General features: G+C 35.0%; 1 protein-coding gene across 1 annotated transcript in view; it reads left to right on the top strand.

Moving 5' to 3' along the window:
* ADGRB3 (adhesion G protein-coupled receptor B3) overlaps positions 1 to 13939 on the top strand; it is a 732350-nt gene that overhangs the window by 339496 nt on the left and 378915 nt on the right. Inside the window, exons 7-8 of the mRNA XM_047102403.1 lie at positions 2572 to 2673; positions 3040 to 3146. Of these exons, the coding sequence (XP_046958359.1) occupies positions 2572 to 2673; positions 3040 to 3146 (209 nt within the window). The remainder of the gene's footprint in view (positions 1 to 2571; positions 2674 to 3039; positions 3147 to 13939) is intronic.

The raw sequence follows: 13939 nt of genomic DNA, 5'->3' as shown, positions 1-13939 counted from the left end.
TTTATGAAATGTATTTCAAATTTCATCAATGGAACTAAAGAAAATTGGAGTTCAAAACATTGAAAAACAGAAAAAAAGTACAAGTGAAGTGAAAATGAAAGGTTACAAATGAAGAGTTAATGAGGAAGATAATGAACAGAAGTTGGGTGTACAGATGGAACAAAAAATAGTAATTAAGTGTAATGGTATTATTAGATTAATTACTGCTATATCTTTATTAAAAATAGACTAGTTGTTTTACACAGAATTCAGTTGTGTAATAAACTATGCATGATGTAGTTTGTCAGTTTTAACATTTATTATGATTTTCCTCTTTTTCATATTTCTGTAGTAGTTTTGGTTGACATTTACAGAAACACAGGAGAGTGTGACCTGGTGTAGAATATTTGGAAGATGACAGTTAATTCTGTGTGGCTGATGCATAGGAGAATAAATATGAACGATAACTGAAATGCTAACTTAGAGCTTGCTAGAAGGGTTTGTTGGTTTTTTTTTTTCTTTTTTTGTTTTTGTTTTTGTTTTATCACAGAAAGCATAGTTATCTTTATCCTGTCAGTACTGGAGAACCATGGAAAGGTTTTAAGCAGCAAGTTATGGAATTAAGCTTCATTTTGGAGATTACTTTGTTAATGTGGCATGAAAATTGGATTAAAGGTAGAAGATACTAGGGAATAAATAGTTCCACTTAATATCCAGTTCTTTAGCGCAGAAAGCAGGCATCATCCTTAACTCCTTAGTCCCTCATTCCCCCATAATTTTGTATACTACTTTCTGAATTTATCTTGTATCCACCTTTTCTTCATCTTTAGTCCAAACATCCTACCTAAAGCTACTGTCACTTCAATGCTGAAGCACTGCGTTAGCCTCTTCAGTTGTCTTGTCCCACCTACTGCTCTCCCATCTCTTTTACCCAGGGAAAGCAAACTGATCTTCTTAAAATTAAAAATTGGATCATGATCTTTTGTTAAACCGTTCTGTGGCTGCCTGTGAGACCCTGCAGGCACCATTGTTAGCCTGTCCACCAGCCCGTCACTCCACACTCCTGAAATTGTTCCCTCCAGCTCCACTGGAGGCAGGGGGGCTGAGGCTAGCCTGGCCTTTTCCTAGGATCCAAGAACAGGATTTGCTAGAGTCGGGCTTGGGAGTGGTGGTGATGAATACAGGTGGAGTCACCATAAACCAAAAACACAAAATAATAATTTTTTTTAAATGTCACAAAAACATGGTATAACTCAGGTGGAAATAGGGACAGCCCCCTACAAGGGGTCCCTCCTCCAATACTGCAAGAATAGAAGTAACAGAAAAATAAATTAAGGGAAGCAGCCATTACCACCAGCCAAGCACATGCAACCACCCACTTCCACACTGATCATGGAGGTTAGCAAGCTGGGAACCACTTTGTCCATTTTGTCCAATCCCCACCCCAGGAAGAGCAGAAGTTTCTGGCCCTGCTACCCCAGATAAAGAAAGCATTGTTTCAAGATCAAAAAGTCTCAAATTGTATTCTTCCCCACTAATAATTATAATGTATCCTAATAAGCTCATAAATTCTGAAGTAGAATCGGGATCAGTAGATTATGATTAGCATGGATTAAATAGTATATTGTCCTCAAAGGAAGACATTTCTCCCAGGAAGTGGCACTCATGAATATATTAGGTACTTATTATTTTTGGTCCTTATTTATTTATTAAAGGTATGTATATAATCATATATTGATTCATTTATTTATTCAATTTGGAGCGACTTCTGTGTGCCAAATTATTAGGTACAAGATACGGAGATGAGAAGACAACAAGATCCCAGGAAAACAGTGAACACAAATATGTGAAAATATAAACGGGTTGCTGTGTGAAAAGCACAATAGTAGGTGTGTCTAGAGAAAGGACTAGTATGTTCTTTTTAGGAGCACGGTGTGAGGTTTAATACAAAACACAGTACAGATAGACTTCACAAATCCTTTGGCTTTCTATTAAGTTATTTCTGGTATACATCTGTTATTCTTGAAATACCTTTTGAGTTTCTCATCTCAGTGATTCAATTGAGTTTTTGAAAATTATAAGGCCAAAAGATCAAATCAGTTTATTTTTACATGATGTAGTATGATTGACATTATTGCCCTTGTATGAAGAATAAAAAGTTATATATTTTTGCCCTGTATGTTTATTTCCTCTTAACACTTAGAGTTAGTAATTCTAATATGGCTTTCAGTTTATTGGAAATCATTTTATTTCACAACATTTCAAAACATCATGAATATTGGAAAGATTTTTGATTTATGTGTTTGAATGTAATGTTCAATTTATAAGCAAATTCAAACGACTTTTAAAAAAGTCTGAACAGTAAGCACCTTCAAAAGAAAGCACATTTTTGTGAAGATTTTGTAGATAATGAAATGAAACCTGGTGGTTTTTTTCCTTTATGAAGACACTGCTAACATTTCAGTAAATGATATACTTTAAGGAAAATGAAAGAACTCTGCAGATAGAGAGATGCATTTGAGGACTGTTTATTGCCAATATTTAGAAAAATAAACACTGCTGGCATTCAGTTCCGTCTGTTTTAAATTGCAGCACCTTATGAAATATGCCCAGAGGATTACCTGATGTCGATGGTGTGGAAAAGGACCCCGGCAGGCGACTTGGCATTCAATCAGTGCCCACTGAATGCCACAGGTAAAGTACGAATGACCCACCCAAATCCAAATGATGATTGCCCTCTAAGAACAGCATGCTATGTTTGCATATAAAGTCATGCTTTTGTCCTATATCCATAAATAAATCTGTGCAATAAGCAATGAAACAATCTTAGTAAAGTGCTTCATAAATGGAGCCAATGAACAGACCTAGAAATTATTGCTGGTGCAATGGTTTCTCAGTGGCATTAACATGCACTTTAAAGATAATCAGCGTAACATTTTCATATGCATGTTTTCTAAGCAAGAAAACGTACAAACCCAATTCTTCAGCCTGCCTCCCAATTATGTGGTGCCTTCTAGCATCTCTGTTATAAAGCTTCTCTCTGTTCTTTGTGACGCACAGGCACCACTAGCAGACGCTGCTCTCTCAGTCTTCATGGAGTGGCCTTCTGGGAACAGCCGAGCTTTGCAAGATGCATATCCAATGAGTACAGACACTTGCAGCATTCAGTAGGTGCAAAGCCAGCTTTAGTACTTGCTCTGTTTATTTTTTCCTAATGATCACTGTGTGAGAATTTAACCTTCTGCTTTATAATCAAATCAGCCAAAATCTCTGAAAAAATGCCTGAAGGAAAAAGTGATGTGACAGAAAGCTCATTTTTATAAGTCACTGCTAAACTGTTTTGTTCCTAGGGTTTGGGTTTTTGGGGATCCTGCTATTTACATGAAGGAATTCCTTGTCTAATGGGGACAAGGCCTGAACAAAATTCGTTATTCAGTTTCACCTGGAAGAATTAAACTGTATGTTAAAATTAGCACAAGTCTGTGTTAAATCATATCTAAGACATTGCAAAATACTGTTTATTTCTAAATTATATTTCTTAGTAGTCGGGAAATGATAAGCTGTTCATTTAGGTATCAAATTTCTCACTGCATTTTGACAGTAAGACATTGAAAAAATGATAGTGTTACTGCACCAGAGAAAATTAATTACTTGCAAAAGATTAAGTGGACCAAATTTTTCAAAAATTGCCCCTCTGTTCCCACACATCACTGAATTTCTCACAAACTATGATGTATGAATATTTTGAGCACAGTTAAATTTTGCTTGGTGTTTTAGAAGTGCAAGTCATTGTCATTATTGGAGACTGTTGTCATTTCATCCTGACAATCAAGAGGAACTCTATCAATGAATAAATATTGTGGAGTTTAGAACAAATATGATCATGAGCCAGCTGGAAAGTTGGACATTGACAGGGATGATATTTAGTTAAGAACTTACAAGTTTTGTTGTGCTTATGTTTTCTTTCATTTTTTTTACTGTCACTCAAAACTATGCATAATTCTTTTTTAAAAAATCTCAAGAAGATTCTTGCTTGTGGATGGAAATTCGGTTCATGCAATAATAACTCCTATTGATGAAGTAAATGTGTTTAGTTCTCAAAAAAAAACAAAAAAAAATCACATTAAAAAATCTGAAAACGAAATACTAATATGTTTACTTACCAAATCAGTAGTAGTAATTGAATTGATGATTATTTACCATTTAGAGCCTTATTCCTGTTATCTGTGTATCTATCTATCTATCTATCTATCTATTCCTGTCATATCTATAGATATAGATATAGATAGGAGAGTTACATACAAGTACTGACATACATGTCAATATATGCTGGTTACATACAAATACCTAGATTTAAAAATATATATTTCAGTTCAGCTCATGATCTCACAGTTTGTGGGACTGAACCCCGCATCCGACCCTGTGCTGACAGTGCAGACCCTATCTGGGATTCTCTTTCCCGCTCTCTCCGCCCACTACCCCCTTGCCTGCTTACTCTCTCTCTCTCTCTCTCAAAAATAAATAAGTAAACATTAAAAAAAAAAGATTAACCAAAAATTTCCTTATGAATTTAATTTTAATGAATTTTATTTTTCCCTAATTTTAGACATTTGATTTTGTTTACTTAATCTTAATAATATCCACAATCAATTCTTGTTAATCCATAGTAATGAATGGGAGTAATTGCAGGGATTAAATAAATCATAAGTCAATCCTTATGAATTTGTTAATAAGTAGTATCACTTTTTTGCAGAAAATTTTTACTTCCTAAATTCAGTGTTTTGTATACTAATATTTAATGAGTTTGCATTTCATCTGATAATGGAGAGAAACAGAAACACTGTGTGAAATACAAGAATTGATCTTGAACTGTGAATTCCATAGAAATCATTCAGTCAATAATTTCACAACCAGTTGTATATGCCTTGGTTGACTTGCATACATAAATCAGATGCGTGATATTATAGAATAAAAAGCAATCTCAGTATACTCAGCTCCTACAAAGTCCCAGACACTCAGCCTGGACACTTTGATAAACCAACTCCAGTGCTCACAAGAATCTGCAAGGTGAATATCCCTGCCTCGGTTTGCATACAAAGTACTGAAAATCTACAAGGGAGCAATCCAGTTTTACGAGGCAAAGAGTGAAAGTTGTGTCCAGCTACAGTTGTTCCAAAACTTAACCTCTTTTCTGGAGGCCATGCCACCTCCTGAGCTTTTGATTTGAAATCATCTGCCCTTAGATTCTGGTACTGAAGACATAATTTTTGGGTGGTGTGTTTTTGGAAAAGTCATGTAATCTCAAATCTTGGCTTTGCAAAAAGAAGTTGGTAGCATCATTTTAACATCTCTGGAAGTTTCAAGGGAGAGCAGAAGACATACTATACATATTGAATCTTATGAATTGTAAAAGAACTTTGTAACCATAAGGTATTAATATCTACATGTACAGAGTATACATTGAGTTAAAATATTATCTCAAAAAGAGTAAAATTTTAAGGGGCACCTGGGTTAAGTGTCTGAGTTAGGCTCAGGTCATGATCTCACAATCTGTGAGTTCGAGCCCGGCATCGGGCTCTGTGCTAACAGCTCAGAGCCTGGAGCCTGCTTCAGATTCTGTGTCTCCCTCTCTCTGTCCCTCTCCTGCTCACACTCTGTCTCTCAAACATAAAGAACATTAAAAAAATTGTTTAAAAAAAAGTAAAATTTTAGAACTCAACCTATTATTAATGTGAACTACACATGTGGAAAAATAATACAGATGGAGGAATAGATAGGTAGATAGATTAATAGAGGGATGGGAGTATAAAACTGATGTCACATGGATTTTTGCACATGAATTATGTTTATATACCTATACAAAAATATACACACACTTACACATGCATATATATACACACATCTAGTATTTGCCTACGGATCATGATCTTTTCCTTTACATGTTTAGGGAAGTATAGGACCAATCTGTGCCTTAAATAATGCTTACCTAACCCATCAAATTCATCATGTGTACTCTAAAAAGTCAATTGGAGGTGGAAATGAAACCAACTTCCCTTCATACTCTTATTCCTATTGCTTCCCGTGCTTTGTCTGAGTAGCAAAGCTAGATAGTGCTTGTGATATAGAACAGTTCTGATTCCCACAGACTCTAAAATCACTTTGAAGACTCTGCATCTTCTCCTTTAGTAGAATTTATTATTTCACAATGTAATTGTTCTGTTTTCTTTGAAGGATTTCATTCTTTGCCCCCTCTATAATCGGAAAGCTCATTAAAATGTTAATTGTTACCTACTATGGAGAATTATTTTAAATAGGTAGATCTCCGTTTTCCAACTCTTTTACATATGGATTACAATACATGTACATACCCACATAGATTACAATATTTTAAATACCCATTTTGCAAAATTACAGTGATAAACCAAGTTTGTAATGACTTTTTATCATTAATAAACATTAGATGAGTTTTTTCTATGAACTCTCATAATTATAAGCCAGTGGAGGTAGACAGAATGGGTTGGTTAAACAGTTTGATATATAAAATCACTAATCCATCACGTTGAACATTTAGTTTGAACTCTTTGAGGACAGAGGCCATGTGAGTTTTTTTTTTATCTTTGTTTCTCTAGTGACTAACACAGTACTAAGCATACACTAGCATATACTAAGCATATATTAGATATTCCATAGACACTTATAAAGAATGTCTCTGCCACTTTTCTAATCAGTGGGAACATACTGGCAGCTGGAGGGTTCTCAGGTGATACACCAGGCTTAATGTTCATGAATTTTAACCACATGAAATTAATAAGTATTATCCTTAATGTGCAATTTTCCTAGCCCCAAAATATCTAGAAATGTGGAGTGATTGATGACATTATTTTATGAAATTATTTGGCCATTGCAGAATTTCAATAAGCTAATAGTCATGAATTTGTTTGAAACCTTATAAGCTCTATAATTAAACATGATCCAACTGTTATTTATTAAAATACAAACCACAAACAAATGCACACAATTTTTAAAAATTGAGGAGAGAAGAATAAAGTGTAGTAGGATTCTTGAAATTTTGATATTTTCTCACTTGTTAATATTTCCATTCATATTCTGGGATATTTTCTGAATTTTGTACCAAACAAAGTAGAAATAATTTTACAACCTGTTGAGAATTGGGCACAGGAGTCAGGCAAATTGAGAAAACATTTTCTTGTTACTCATAAAGCTCTTTCAAGAAGAAGGATGAATATTGTGGGCAAAGAGGGCCAGCCTCTCCCTGTGTGAAATAGATCACCCTGTATCTAGTACACCTGGGCAATCACAGACAACTTCTTCCTACCTCAGTCATCTCTCTCTCTTTTTAATTCTCTCCCTCCCTCTGTCTCTTTTACACACATACAAATACATGCTCACACAGGCAGGCACACACACACACACTCCTATGCTTGAAGTGACAGAACTAGTAGGATATATACTCTCTGCATGTAGAGAGTTCTAAAGCAAAAGTTGAACCACGCATACCAATGCCTTTTCTTAAATTCATCCAGTATATGTCATTACTCTTTCCCTGGAGAGGAGTGAGTGATGGGATTGAAAAAGATCAAAGATAGATATTACTCTAATAGAAGTCCTTCCATATGGACATATGTAGAATTAGGTATAAATGTTACCTTTTAAGTCATTGTACCTTAACACCTCTGTTTCTATTTTTCAAACCTTCATTTAACACACAAATAGGAGTACCTGGGTGGCTCAGCCTGTTAAGCATCTGACTTCAGCTCAAGTCATGATTTCACAGTTTGGGAGTTCAAGCCCCACGTCGGGCTCTGTGCTGACAGCTCAGAGCCTGGAGCCTGCTTTGGATTCTGTGTTTCCCCTCTCTCTCTGCTCCTCTCCTGCTCCTGCTCTCTCTCTCTCTCTCTCTCTCTCTCTCTCTCTCAAAAATTAATAAACATTAAAAAATTTGAAAAAAAAACATGTGGAAGTAAGATTAATAATCTAAGTCATTGAAAAGTTGACTGTGGAAAGGGCTGTCAGGGAGTTTGAATCCTGATATTAAGACTTTGTTTCTCCTGTTTTTGTCTACTTTTATGGGTGGTGTATTAAGACAGAGAGATAAAAATAGACATATCTTTCTTCAGGGGAAACTTGAGGGGAAAGGGTAGAGTCAGAGAGGGAAAGAGACCAAGAGGGACAAAGGCAGAGAGAACTCAGGATCTGAGTTCAACCTCGTAATTTTGCAGTATTTAACAGGTGGTCTTGAATAAAATTATGAGTTCACTGAGTGTTCAGCAAATGGTAATAATTCACATTTATTGAATGCTATCTACCCTAAAGGATCTGATGGGGGAAAAAAATAGAAGTAATATGTTAACTAAATATTGATGTTCTAAGAAATTCATATCTCAAAGTTGACAGTATATTTCAAGGAGAAGATAATGAATATCTTAGACTTTACATCCCATAGACTTTACATCCCATAGTTCTAACTATTCAACTCTGATGATTAACACAAGAACAGTCATTGACAGTAAGTAAACATGACAATGTTCCAGTAAAACTTTATATGAAACTGGGCAGTGGGCTGGATTTGGCCCACAGGCGAGAATTCACTAACTTCTGGATTAGAATATATATTTTTTAAATTGTCTTTGTTTATTTGTTTTGTCTTGTTTTTTAATATTTCAAGTCTTTTAGAATTTTCCATCAAAGTCTATTTTGTCCTTTTTTTCTCCTCTGTTGTCTTAAACACTTTAACCACAGTCATTTTAAATTACTTATCAGTGAAATCTAATATTTGGAGAATCTGTGAATGGACTTATTTTATCAGTCACATCATCTGGCATATCTACTAATCTTTTGTTACATATCAGACATTGTGTAAAACACATATAGGGGCTTTAGACAATGTTGATGTCCACCAAAAAGCATTCCCCCTTTTCTGTTAATTCAAATACAGTGAGGAGCTGATAATTCAGTGCAATCAAGATTTGAGCTGGGTTAAGGATGATTTGCCGTTTTAGTAAAACTATCTCTGCTTAGTCCTCCTTCCTCCACTGTGTGTCTTAAAGGCTTTGGATAAAGATCCTATTTTGCCTATCCCATCAACCCTTAGAAACTGTAGAATATTCAGTTCTTTCCTTCAAAGGTACCAGCTCAGTGTTCCAGATTTCTGTCCAAGCAACTTCAAATTTGTTTCTAAATACATACTTACAAGGAAGAAGAAAATTTCACTCTGCATTTTAGAAGTTTTCATCTTAATTTCTCAGCTTCCTACATATTTCAAAACTTCAGCCAATGTCTCATGAAGAAAAATTCTTTTTTTTTTTTCAACGTTTATTTATTTTTGGGACAGAGAGAGACAGAGCATGAACGGGAGAGGGGCAGAGAGAGAGGGAGACACAGAATCGGAAACAGGCTCCAGGCTCTGAGCCATCAGCCCAGAGCCCGACGTGGGGCTCGAACTCACGGACCGTGAGATCGTGACCTGGCTGAAGTCGGACGCTTAACCGACTGCGCCACCCAGGCGCCCCTAATGAAGAAAAATTCTAGTAAGGTTTTTAGGGACCATCAGTTTTCCAGTACACTTCTCTAGCCCTGGGCAACTGAAAAACATTAGTTTCTCTTTCGTCACTAGAAGTCTTCTTCCAGGATTATACCTGCCCTTCACTTCTTGCCTGCCCCCCTTCAAATGACTAAAATTGTTGGGTACCATAGAAAGGATCTCCTTTTTCTGGAAATTTAGTTATTTTATCCATAGCTCTCTGATGCTCTAAAGAGTATGATTTTTGTAATTTGTGTGGATTTTTCTAGTTTTAGTGGCAAAAGCATTAGCTTTAGAGGAATTACTATACTAAACAAATACATTTCAATTGTATTATAAAACAGTCTTAAATACATATAACAGTGTTTCCTAGGGAAATTTAAGGGTGTCTGTTATACAGGTATATAATGAAATACTTCTCAAGTTACACTTTACTTCATTTTTTTAAAACTCACAATCTATTACTGATTATAACTATAAAAGCCAAGGAGGCTTTTAAGATTCTCCCAGATTATGGATTTCGTGTGACTTGGAGAAGAAATGTTAGGGTCAGTTTTGGCCATGGAAATTCACTGACTTGAAACTTCATCATAGGATAATTTAGTAGAATGTACTTTATATAGAATTAGGCTACTGTCAAATGAAAAATCTTATAAAGGAAAGTGTACTCTATTATTCAGTCATTCATCTATCAATTCAACTACCCATTAACTTACTCTACAAATATCTTCTGACCTTTAACTATATGCAACAGAGTGCAGGGACCTGAGGATACATCTTGAATGTGACATACACAAATACAAGTAAAGTAGACAGGAAAAGATATAAGATAATTACAAATTGTGATATGTTGAAGGAAATTAACAAAGTACCAACATAGGAAATAAAGTTTGGGGACTGCTTTAGATAAAAAAGTCAGAGAGGTCTCCATGAGGAAATGATTTTAATAGCTTTAAATAGCTGTGGCCTGAAAAATGAGGTGAATTTAGGCATTAAAGACTTGAGTGTCTTTAATTAAAGAATGAGTGTCCCAGAGAATAAGAGTACACTCCATTTGAGGGTCTAGCATCTGGAAAAACTTTGAAGTCTTTAAGGAAGTGAAAGATGATCTAGTGGGCAGAGGTAGTGAGCAATAACAGAATGTCATGAGATAAAGTTGGAGAAGTTGATAGGGAAAAAATAATTCTGTGCCTTAAAGACCTTTGCTTGGAGTTTGGCTTTTATTCTAAATGCAATGGGAAGCCATTGACAGTAAGGAGTGATGTGATTCAATATAATTGAAGAGTGTTATATGGTGTTCTATGGAGAGCAGACTATAGGGTAGCAGGATTGGAAGCTGTCAAGCCCGCTGTAGTAATCCAGATGAGAGATGATGTCATCCTTCATTAAAGCTGAATGAGCAGATTTGGGTGATGGTAAAGTCATTTTCTGAAATGAGGAAGGCAGGACAATAGAGAATAGTTTGAGGCAGGTGTGTTTAGGGGTTGCCAAAGGTTGTCTTGTACTAAGGTTTGAAATAAAGAACTTAGAGTACAGCTAGCTAGTCAGTTTAGTTGTGATGTTTCTTCAACACAGTTGAGCTACTTGGATGCAGGTGCAGAGAAGGCATTTGGTAGAGCCAAAATGTTTTCTGAAGACCAAAAGTATCAGCAGCACCTGGGCACTTGTTAGAAGTATAGAATCTCAAACCCCATTCCAGACCAAGTTAATCAGAATCTGCATTTTGAAAAGTTCCCTCTGTGATTCATATGTGCATCAAAGTTTAAGGAGCACAGTGGCAGAAGAATGCAAAGAAGTTAAATGGAAAATGATGTAAAAAATGTAAAATGTAAAGAAAGTAATGTTTTGGTGGGTGACTACAAAGAGATTAAATGATTGCTAGCCAGTTCCATAGCATCACAAGGCATAACCATATCAGGTGATACCTAATTTTCCTTTTCTGGGCACATGGGAGGATTGTGTTACTTCACCCCTTGAACTTAGGTGTGAACTGTGACTAGAATACATCAATTGGTTGTGTATGGAAGTGGTCTTTGTCATGTCAGGCCTGAGAATGTCATTGCCAATGCAAAATCTTTCAACCTCCACCACCCCAAGACCCTCAATGACTATGATGAATACAGCCTTCCTGGTTCCTGTGTTGCATATGTGGTGTGAGTGAGAAATAATTTTTTGCTGTTTTTAGGCACTAATATTTTAAAGTTGTTTGTTATCACAGCATAACATATCCCATTCTGACTGATGCAATACTACAAGGATTAGGAGATTTAAGTGATGGAAATATAATTGAAAAAGCCATAGAGAAATATTAAGTTAGGTAATTCTCTGTCTCTCATTGAGGAGGTTCCTGAAAAATTTTGGTCCCAGTGTGTTGATTATTATCTGCTTTGAATTCATAGAACATGCTCTATCTAGTTCTGTCCCCTAGCTCAGAATATTAATAAGAATTTCTAGATATGTTGTTAAGAAATCCAATCTACCCATGTCTCTTGCTCAGGAACTGTACTTTTGACTAAGTCTAGCCAAAAGCTCTGCAATTAAAGCTAATTCTAGTTTAGTTTTGTTTTGTTTTGTTTTTACTGTTAGGTAAATTTACTATGCTCTCATTCTTATTTTAGAAATTTACAAGTTAGCATAGTGTATACCTAACTCACTTTTCTTCATCAGTTTTCTTCATGATTTAGTTTATTCTAATAACAGTAAATTGGAATCCTGAAATTCATGGCATCCTGTCTCTCATTTCAGGAATTCCTAAGGCAAGAAATTGGGATACCAAATACCCTTTGGCCAAAGTATTTTCATCCCAGCTTCTGTGCAACACACACACACATACACACACACACACACACACACACACACACACACACACACATATATTATGTAATTATATATTATATATTTAGTTACATATAATTATGTAATTATATATTATAATTTAGGCAGGAGGCTTCTTTTCAAATTTGAACTCCTAGCCATAGGACAACTCTGGCTTGTGTTTTTATATTAAGCTTTTTATATTAACTCTAGGGAAAATTAAGAACCATTGGTATAGTAGAACAAAAGGTGTGCTTTCTTTTCCGTACAGGATGATCTCTTTTTCATGAGATAGATCTATAAATAATTTAATATCATCGTCTAATGAATGACTTTGGTCTTAGAAAATGATAGTTATGAACTGAAACAAAGACATATATTTAGATTATTTTTTATGAAAAGAAGTTTCTCATATAATTATCTTTTAATTGAAGCCACTTAGAGCTGTGAGAACCTTTAATGTAACTTACAGATGGACTGTAGGAGTTGATGCTGAAAATAATATATAAATATATGATGTTTAAAGTGTGTCATTTGCACAAAGTGACTACGATAAATCTTTTTTTAAGATTCACACAATAGAGACAACTGTGGCTGGCAGTAGGAGGCATAAAGTGAAAAGAATAAGGTTATTTCAGAAACACACCTACTCTTTAAAATATGACCCTCATGATATCTGTCTATATAAAGAACAAGAACTATAAAAAGCAATTATTTTTGGACTTCAGTGTTTTTTTTTCCTTTCACTGTCGATCTTGTCAACAGTATTAAATGTGAATGACACAGAAACTTTTAAGACTTGCCCTTTGGAGCAAAGATCCTCATAGAGTGCTGCAGTGTGAGCAGAGTAAATTACTAATAATTATATTTTTAAAGGAAATATTAAAATTATAAACCTTTCTGAACTACTTCAGTGACAAAATTAAGAGAATTAGAAAATATAGGCCAAGGGAAATAGAATCCTTGACTTATCCATGGTGGACTTTTTCCCTCCACTTGTATAGCACTACTTACAAAACCTTTTATAGATATTGGTAAATGACTTTAGGAACATTTACACAGTACATTCCAAAATAATGACCACTACTCAAATAACTGGCAGTACCTCAACAGTCTGGCAAGTTGCTTCAAGTCTCTTCCTTCTCATATTCTTTTTCATGTGAAAAAGATTTAGTGTCTCCTTAAACATGGTTGAGAATGATTTTTAAATATTTAAGTATTTTGACAGTTTCTAAAAAAAGCACATATAAAACCTGAGTTAAGCATGTAGTAGTTAAGAGTAGGAACTCTGAAATCTACTTCCTGAGCTTAAATCTCAGTATAATTCAAGAGCCAAACAATCCTGGGGATGCAGTTCACTACGCTAAGTCAATAGTCTTTTATCCGTAAAGTTTGAATAATTATGGCACTCCAACATTTTAAGACTCAAAGGAGGTAATTCACGCAAAAACGCTTTGTCCCATGCTTGCCATATAATAGTCTTTCAATAAATGCTTTATCACTGTTGCAATTGTTGTTATTCTGTTTTAAAAGGTAGTAGTTATATAACTATAACTATAGATATTTAAAACTTCTGAAATCTTTTGCCTATTTATATTAATTGGA

The sequence above is a fragment of the Lynx rufus genome, unplaced genomic scaffold (genome assembly GCF_022079265.1).
Source record: "Lynx rufus isolate CCGP_SWC_20201006 ecotype Redwood Valley unplaced genomic scaffold, mLynRuf1.p SCAF_6, whole genome shotgun sequence".
Taxonomy (NCBI): Eukaryota; Metazoa; Chordata; class Mammalia; order Carnivora; family Felidae; genus Lynx; species Lynx rufus.
This window is presented reverse-complemented; position numbering and strand designations above follow the sequence as displayed.